This window comes from Aquarana catesbeiana, linkage group LG03 (assembly GCF_042186555.1).
Source record: "Aquarana catesbeiana isolate 2022-GZ linkage group LG03, ASM4218655v1, whole genome shotgun sequence".
Lineage (NCBI taxonomy): Eukaryota > Metazoa > Chordata > Amphibia > Anura > Ranidae > Aquarana > Aquarana catesbeiana.
Genome location: NC_133326.1, coordinates 319,156,944 through 319,166,391, shown reverse-complemented (window position 1 = coordinate 319,166,391; position 9,448 = coordinate 319,156,944). Strand labels below are relative to the sequence as shown.

At 40.6% G+C, this 9,448-nt stretch overlaps 1 protein-coding gene across 1 annotated transcript in view; it reads left to right on the top strand.

Annotated features, from left to right (window-relative positions):
* Positions 1 to 9,448, top strand: part of SCYL2 (SCY1 like pseudokinase 2) — a gene marked incomplete in the record, with an annotated part of 55,260 nt that overhangs the window by 6,502 nt on the left and 39,310 nt on the right. The window contains 3 exon segments of the mRNA XM_073620392.1: positions 2,810 to 2,926; positions 6,337 to 6,462; positions 6,556 to 6,732. Of these exon segments, the coding sequence (XP_073476493.1) occupies positions 2,810 to 2,926; positions 6,337 to 6,462; positions 6,556 to 6,732 (420 nt within the window).

The window sequence follows — 9,448 nt, the reverse complement described above, 5'->3', positions numbered from 1 at the left end:
TATGGGCCCAAAAACGCTTGTAATCTGCCAAAAAGAAGTTCATGTACTTTTTTGAGCGACAGGTGTTTTGCTTCAAGTGACAGAACGTTCATATGTGAACAGGGGGCCATTAAAATGAATGGGATTTGGCTTGTTGAGTGTTTTTAGAGCTACGAGCTTCCAGCGGAAAATCGCTCAGGTGTGAATGGGGCCTTATACTATTTTTGTTAAAGCTGAACTCCAGGATAAGCAGATATTGTCTAAATATAAGAGGCATGTGTATTCTTACTTGAATCTTGGTGTGCTTTGTGTATTTCTTCCAGATCTGTGCAGTAATTGAGCATAAAACATATCCTCTGTCCAGGAGCTTGCAGTAATAAAGACCAGTCGCTGCTGCTTTTTCTCCTTGTGTAGGGTGACTGGTCTTGTACCATCTCCTCCTGTAGTTTTCTGCCGGCCGCCTGTAGTGGATTGGAACCTGCTCAGCCCCTCCCACAGCTCTGCTCTCTGCACAGGCTATCTACAGCACCATAATGATGTCACTGCTATTTTACAATGCAGTAACTGGGTTTACAGTGGCATTTGCTGCACATAAAGTGTGCACCAAATGCAGCTATTGATTATATTGAAATGAAAATTCTTGTATCCAGAGTTCAGCTTTAAAGTGGAAGATTCAGTATTAACCCTTTCACTGTCAGGACCATACAACGCACACTTTTGCCTGTCGGATGGAAGTGCGCTGCCGTCTGACTGCTTTCACACACCCTCGGTAACGTGTGTACACCCCTCACATTTTTGTAAATATTTTATTATATCTTTTTATGTGACAATACTGAAGAAATGACACTTTGCTACAATGTAAAGTAGTGAGTGTACAGCTTGTATAACAGTGTAAATTTGCTGTCCCCTCAAAATAACTCAACACACAGCCATTAATGTCTAAACCGCTGGCAACAAAAGTGAGTACACCCCTAAGTGAAAATGTCCAAATTGGGCCCGAAGTGTCAATTTTTTGTGTGACCACCATTATTTTCCAGCACTGCCTTAACCCTCTTGGGCATGGAGTTCACCAGAGCTTCACAGGTTGCCACAGGAGTCCTCTTCCACTCCTCCATGATGACATCACAGAGCTGGTGGATGTTAGAGACTTTGCGCTTCTCCACTTTTCTGTTTGAGGATGCCCCACAGGTGCTCAATAGGGTTTATGTCTGGAGACATGCTTGGCCAGTCCATCCCCTTTACCCTCAGATTCTTTAGCAAGGCAGTGGTCGTCTTGGAGGTATGTTTGGGGTCGCTATCATGTTGGAATACTGCCCTGCGGCCCATTTTCTGAAGGGAGGGGATCATGCTCTGCTTCAGTATGTCACAGTACATGTTGGCATTCATGGTTCCCTCAATGAACTGTAGCTCCCCAGTGCCAGCAGCACTCATGCAGCCCCAGACCATGACACTCCCACCACCGTGTTTGACTGTAGGCAAGACACACTTGTCTTTGTACTCCTCACCTGGTTGCCACCACACACGCTTCACATCATTTGAACCAAGTAAGTTTATCTTGGTCTCAGACCACAGGATATGGTTCCAGTAATCCATGTCCTTAGTCTGATTGTCTTCAGCAAACTGCGTGCTTCTTGTGGATCATCTTTAACAGAGGCTTCCTTCTGGGACAACAGCCATGCAAACCAATTTGATGCAGTGTGCGGCGTATGGTCTGAGCACTGACAGGCTGACCCCCCCACCCCTTCAACCTATGCAGCAATGCTGGCAGCACTCATACGTATCTCCCTAAGACAACCTCTGGATATGACGCTGAGCACATGCACTCAGCTTCTCTGGTCGACCATGGCTAGGCCTGTCCTGAGTGGAACCTGTCCTGTTAAACTGCTGTATGGTCTTGGCCACCATGCTGCAGCTCAGTTTCAGGGTCTTGGCAATCTTCTTATAGCCTAGGCCATCTTTATGTAGAGCAACAATTCTTTTTTTTTTTTTTTTTTTTTTTTCAGATCCTCTCTTCTGAAAAAGTTCTTTGACATAAGGTGCTATGTTGAACTTCCAGTGACCAGTATGAGAGTGTAAGAGCAATAACACCAAATTTAACACACCTGCACCCCATTCACACCTGAGACCTTGTAACACTAACGAGTCACATGACACCGGGGAGGAAAAATGGCTAATTGGGGCCAATTTGGACATTTTCACTTGGGCGTGTACTCACTTTTGTTGCCAGCGGTTTAGACATTGTTGGATGTTTGTTTAGTTATTTTGAGGGGACAGCAAATTTACACTGTTATACAAGCTGTACACTCACTACTTTACATTGTAGCAAAGTGTAATTTCTTCAGTGTTGTCACACGAAAAGATATAATAAAATTTTTACAAAAATCGCTTTTGTGAGATACTGTATTTACTCTGTGCAACCTCGTCTTTTATAATTTAGCAAATGATTGGGTAATTTATTGCGTTTGTATGCCCTAACATTACCTTAATGAATTTTTTTGCTGAAATTTACCTCTGCGGTAATATCGCGTGAAATAAAAAATTGAAACTACCACTATTTTATTCTCTAGGGTGTCTGCTTTCAGAAAATATATAATGTTTTGGGGGTTTTATGTAGTCTTCGGGCCTAGAATGATTTTTTGTAAACATGTGCAAAATGGCAGCAAAAGGGTTAAAGGAAAATTATTTTAGAATGCTCCAAAAACTTTGACTCTGACAGGTGTACCTCTGACATTGTTTTATAGTGAACATGCTGTATAAAGCTCATGGTAACAAAACAGTGTCTTTTCACTATTTTGTCTCTTCATGTGTGTTGTGTGTGTTTTTTTTTTAGCTGACTCGTTTAAGTCCAAATGTCCTGGTGAATATCCCAGAAGACGTCCGGGAACACTTGAAACTTGTTCTAAATGTAACCCCAGCAGTTAGACCTGATGCTGATCAATTGACAAAGGTGGATCCAGTTTACTAAGTTAATATAATATTGTCTGTTGCAACATTCTCATTAAGGATCAGCTGTACCGAAGATAATTATGAATATCACCTAGTAGAGACATTCCAGTAGATCTGACCATCTGAGTGATCTGTTAGCTGAGCGTGCAAATGTATTCACTGTGCAGACACTGGTGCTAGCATTATCTAATGGGTGATCTAGTTGCAAAAATCTGATGGGTATCAAAAAATACATACGAAATTACAGTCATTCGCGATGGGGGTGTCTCTGGGGGGCCTAGAGAACAATTTTAAGCTTAGATGGACATCAACTGCATTAAAATACTTAGGAACACAGATCCCATCTAAGTTAACAGATACCTATGCCCTGAATTTCCCACCCCTATGCAGGGAAGTTAGAAAATTACTAGATAGATGGAGTAAAGCTACACATTCTTGTTTCGGGAGATTTAATATACTGAAATTGAACACAGTACCAAAATTCCTGTATCTTTTCCAGGTAGTACCTGTCTTTGTTCCACTGGCCTTCTTTAGTCAAATCCAAGCTGTTTTTACAAAATTCATCTGGGCGAGTAGGCGCCCAAGGGCCCAAGGATTAACAGAAGCCTGTTGACATTCCCTAAAGAGGCAGGAGGAATAGTGGCACCAGATCTATATAAATATTATCAAGCCGTCCAGCTAGGTAGAATAATTGACTGGTGCCGACATGGACATAGTAAACGGTGGCTCACCATTGAACAACAAATAAGTCTAATCCCATTAAACAGAGCCATATGGTGTTATGCTGCGTTACCTTCTATGTTAACCACTTGCCGAACGCCGATGTACGTCCAAAGTTTGGAAGCGGATATCGTTGTTATGGCAGCAGCTAGCTGCCATAGCCCCGGTATCCCTGTTTTCATGCGGCGGGTGGCTTTCAGATAAAAGTGGTCTCTTCGCCGCGAGATCACTTTTATCGGTGGCAGAAGAGGGGCCCGCCCTCCGCCGCTTACCGGAGCCGTCGATAGCCGCGGAGGCGATCATGTCTGTCTCCTTGCTGTGCCTGGAGACGAGTGAGGCTAAGATGGCGCCCACTCGTCTCCATGACACTGCAGGACGGAAGCGACGTCAAAACGTCACTTCCACCCATACGTCTTAAAGGCACATTTTTTTCAATGTCATTTTTTTTAAATGACTTTTTTTTTTAATTGCATTTTAGTGTAAATATGAGATCTGAGGTCTTTTTGACCCCAGATCTCATATTTAAGAGGTCCTGTCATGCTTTTTTCTATTACAAGGGATGTTTACATTCCTTGTAATAGGAATAAAAGTGACACAATTTTTATTTTTTTTTTTAACGGTGTAAAAATAAATAAAATCATTTAAAATAAATAATTAAAAAAAAATTTTTTTAAAACCCCTGTCCCGACGAGCTCGCGCGCAGAAGCGAACGCATACGTGAGTAGCGCCCGCATATGGAAACGGTGGTCAAACTACACATGTGAGGTATCGCCGCAAGCGTTAGAGCGAGAGCAATAATTCTAGCCCTAGACCTCCTCTGTAATGCAAAACATGCAACCTGTAGAATTTTTTAAACGTCGCCTATGGAGATTTTTAAGGGTAAAAGTTTGACGCCATTCCACGAGCGGGCGCAATTTTGAAGCGTGACATGTTGGGTATCAATTTACTCGACGTAACATTATCTTTCACAATATAAAAAAAATTGGGCTAACTTTACTGTTGTCTTATTTTTTTATTCAAAAAAGTGAATTTTTTCCAAAAAAAGTGCGCTTGTAAGACCGCTGCACAAATACAGTGTGAAAAAAAGTATTGCAATGACCGCCATTTTATTCTCTAGGGTGTTATTATATAACCATTACATTATATATATATATATATATATATATATATATATATATATATATATATATATATATAATGGTTGGGGGTTCTAAGTAATTTTCTAGCAAAAAAACCTGTTTTAAACATGTAAACACCTAAATTCCAAAACGAGGCTGGTCCTTAAGTGGCTAAAACTACATCCCTTGATAGGTCCCACACTTTGTGTGGAATCTAGGATCATTCGGAACTCTAAATTTTCTTCTCTAAATTCACCCTTGTTCCCTATCTTGGGTAACCCAGACTTCCCACCTGGCCTAGAGCCAGGAGTATTTAGGAAACTGAAAGAAAAGGGATGCTTTCAAGCCTCGCATTTTTCGGGGTCTAATAACTGGCCAACAATAGAACTTCTAATGCAACCGGGGAGGACAATGTGAAATACCTTTCTGGCAGGCACGACAGATTAGACACTTTTTGGAAACATTGGGGCAGATCGAAAGTTATGGACGACCATGCACAAAATTTGAGAAGTACTGTGAGGAGAAGGAGCCTCTCCCCCATATTATCTCTAAGATATACGCTCTGTTGACAGCACCCCCAGAGGACTTTAATATGACAAGTCTGGGTAAGTGGGAGAACGATCTGGAGCAAACTTTTACAACAGACCAATGTCAGAAAATAATACATCTTACTTTAAAATCATCCAGAGGCACAAAGATACAGGAGTTGAATTATAAATTATTAATGCGTTGGTATTATACCCCCGTCACTAATGAACAAATTCTCCCCAGATGCATCGGATAGGTGCTGAAGGGGCTGCCAAGAGAGAGGCACTATAGCACATATTTTCTGGACATGCCCAGAAATTAGACAGTTTTGGCAAGAAGTTCAGAGAATTACCCAACAATTTACTGAATATCAGATCCCTGAAGACCCGGCAGTTTTCCTCTTATAATGCACACAAATCCCAATGGAGAAATATAAAAACTTGGTGATAAGCCACTTGGTAAATGCAGCCAAAAGCTGCATCACTATGTGCTGGAAGGAGCCAAGAGCACCCCAGATTTCCATGTGGTTTAATAAAGTAAGAAGCATTGGGATCATGGGAAGTTTTATACCTATGCCCCTGGATAGAAGAGAACGTATTTCCCAAATATGGGCTCCCTGGGAGACATTCTTACAAACGGAGGAGGGGAAGAGGCTGATAGGGGAGGAACTAAGGGAGTAGGCTAGGCAGGAATGTTAAATGGAGGTATATTGGTGAACCCAGTTTCCTGTTGCTCGTTTTAGAAGCCCCTTATGCTAACTACAAGCTAATGTCTTCTTTGATGAACCATCTGTTCTGGAAGTTGTCAGCTACATTACCTAAAAAACAGAATTTCTGCAGTCATTCTCACCTTGGCTGTAAAAGAGCTGTGAGGTTATGCTTGCCTTTATCTGCTGCATGCTATTTGTGTGACTCAGTTCTTTTTAATGTTTAAGTTATTTTAGATGTTTGAAGTTAGGTTCTTTATATAAGACTATACATATATATAAAATTTCCTCATGAGTGTAATCTCAGTGTAAAACCCTTCTTTGTTTGTTATTCTGCAGATTCCATTTTTTGATGATGTTGGTGCCGTGACACTGCAGTATTTTGATTCCCTTTTTCAACGGGATAATCTCCAGAAGTCCCAGTTTTTTAAAGGGTTACCCAAAGTTCTTCCAAAACTGCCAAAGGTATGTATGAAACAAAAAAATGCATTGTTATAGCAATGCATATAACGTCAAGTCTAAAATAAGAATCGGTTTCATTTTTTTTTTTTTTTTCAGCGAGTTGTTGTACAACGTATATTGCCAGCACTGACTTCGGAATTTGTGAACCCAGATATGGTTCCATTTGTGCTGCCCAATGTTCTGCTTATAGCAGAGGAGTGCACCAAGGAGGAGTTTGCCAAACTTATCCTACCAGATCTGGGCCCAGTCTTCAAGCAGCAGGAACCTATACAGGTGTGTTTGTTATGCATCTAATTTACAGTAGCAGTTTCAACCCCTAAATGACAGAAGCTAACGCCTGAACACAATTTTGCAACTTTAATATGTGTTGGTAAAGTGGTACATATCATTGCAACTACTTTACGCATCCAACTGAATTATACCTTGTTTTTTTTCAGGATGAGTTGGGCTTTCAAATGATGATGGATATCTCTTTTTTTTTATCATTTGAAAACTAACCCAAAATAGTAAAAAAAAATCATTTTTTAAATTTAGCTTTATTTTTCTTGCTATTACCAAGAACAACCCAAAATGATTTCTGCTCCTGACGGTCACAGTGATACCACATATGTTTGTGTTATTTGTTGTTTGTACCTGCAGTACAGCCCAAAAACAATAGTGCACATTTTGGATTTTTTGGGGTTTTTTTTGTCCTACCTAAAATACACTGATATTTTTTAAAAAACAAAATCCTACTTAATATACTGACCTTGATTTTTTTTTAATTAAAAAAAACAACTTTATTGAAAAAAAGAACCAAGGTACAGTATAGCATGCCATAGTACACAACAGGAAGTACATAAGTGGTGTCCAGAGTATTAAACCACAATGCAGACTTAACAATCAGAACTCTTCAGGGTAAGTACAGTAGTGATATAATCACATAGTAACAACATCCAAGGCCTACGAGCCAAGTAGAGCGTGGGGATCAAGGGCAGGGAGAGGAGAAAAGAAGGGCAATATCAAATTGTGGTCAAGTGAGTATAACGTGGAGGTGGGCCACAAATGGCCTAAACATAACAGTGCTTCCATCTAGGATGTGATGGCACTGCAAACAGAATATAACAAGGGTACATACATAGATAGGAAACCTCTAGACATTGTGAAAAATGAAGAAAACAAAACACAAGTTTTTCCTTTTTTTTTTTTTTTTTTTTTTTTTTACTCACACTTTATTCAGAAGAGAAAGCATACACAATTTTGGGCTTTACAGTGATTGATCAGTTGATATGTAACCCAGCTATCCACTTCTCGATCATTTGTACAGGACCCAGGGTTCTATGTGAGAGCCTGTTCCCTGTGCTTGGAGCACTGTGCAGCGTGCTCCAAGCACACACACAGGTACGCATATACACTATATTAACAAAAGTATTGGAACGCCTGACTTTACATGCACATAAACTTTAATGGCATCCCAGTCTTAGTCCGTAGGGTTCAATATTGAGTTGTCCCACCCTTTGTAGCTATAACAGCTTCAACTCTTCTTGGAAGGCTGTCCACAAGGTTTAGGAGAAAGACCTGGGATGCCATTTAAAGTTCATGTGCGTGTAAAGGCAGGTGTCCCAATATTTTTGGTAATAGTGTATGTAGCCTCTGGGAGGAAGACCCACTTCAGTGAGCTGCATATATATTAGTACAGTAGACAGGACAGAGTTAAAGAACAAAGATAGCAGCTAAATATATAATCAACTTAAAGTGTATCTGAAGCCAATGTTTTTTGTTTCGGATAGACCGTAACAGGGTTGTGACCCCTGTTCGGTTTTTATTGCTGTTTGGGTTTCTGCTTTGGGGATTTACCCTCTGTATTTGGCATTGTCCTTAGAGCTGAAAATAAGGGAAAATACAAAATTAGTCACTGGAACAGGGGAAGTCTTCTATTAAAGATGGTCCCTCTAAGTACTATTGATCAGATCTCTCTTTATTGGCTCACGTGGTGGGGAATAAATAGTCTTTGGTCCATATTATTATACAGGATTTTACAAGTTTGCACAGTGCTTTTCAGTATAAAGGGAAACAGTACAGTTACATTATAAATCATAACAAGGGGGTTAGGAGGACCCTGGTCGTGAGAATCTACAATCTAATAACCTGTCGCTGTCTTGAGTGTGATTTTTTTTTTTTTTTCTCAGTTACATATAACATGTTTACCAGTATGCAGTCTATCTGTCAGACTCTTATTTTAGTGCCTGGTGACTTCAGGCTGCACTTCAGGTCTGATCAAAGTAATTACATAGTTAATTTATTTTGATATCACAGTGAAGAGTTTTACGCCCCATACACACAGGCTGAATGTCAGGAGACCTTGGCCGGTTCAAAAAAAAAATTGCAGACATTCGGCCGTGTGCATGCCACTCTGTCCGATGCTGGAAAACCAGCAGACGACCGACACCAGATCAGTGCTCTCAGCCAATGGCAGAAAGCACTGATCGGAGCGTCCCCCTGTCAGAACATGACAGCTCACCAGAGGAGATCGCTGTACTAACGTTGCATAGTTAGTACAGCGGGCCCGACCAGAGCTGATAGTTTTTTTTTGTTCAACCTTCTTGGTTGAACAAAGAAAAACTCAGTGTGTACCATGCTTTAGATCCAGGTCAAGCATTTGTTCCACACTGATGATAGTAATCAAAATTAAATAGAGATGGATCTTCCCCTTATTCCCCTTATCGGCAACCATTCTTCCTACTTTATTATTATTATTATTTAAGGTATTTCTATAGCGCTGTCAATTTACGCAGCGCTTTACATATACATTGTACATTCACATCAGTCCCTACCCTCAAGGAGCTTACAATCTAAGGTCCCCAAACTCATATCCATACACTAGGGCCAATTTAGACAGAAGCCAATTAACCTACCAACATGTCTTAGGACTGTGGGAGGAAACTGGAGTACCTGGAGGAAACCCACGCAGGCACAGGGAGGATATGCAAACTCCAGGCAGGTAGTGTCA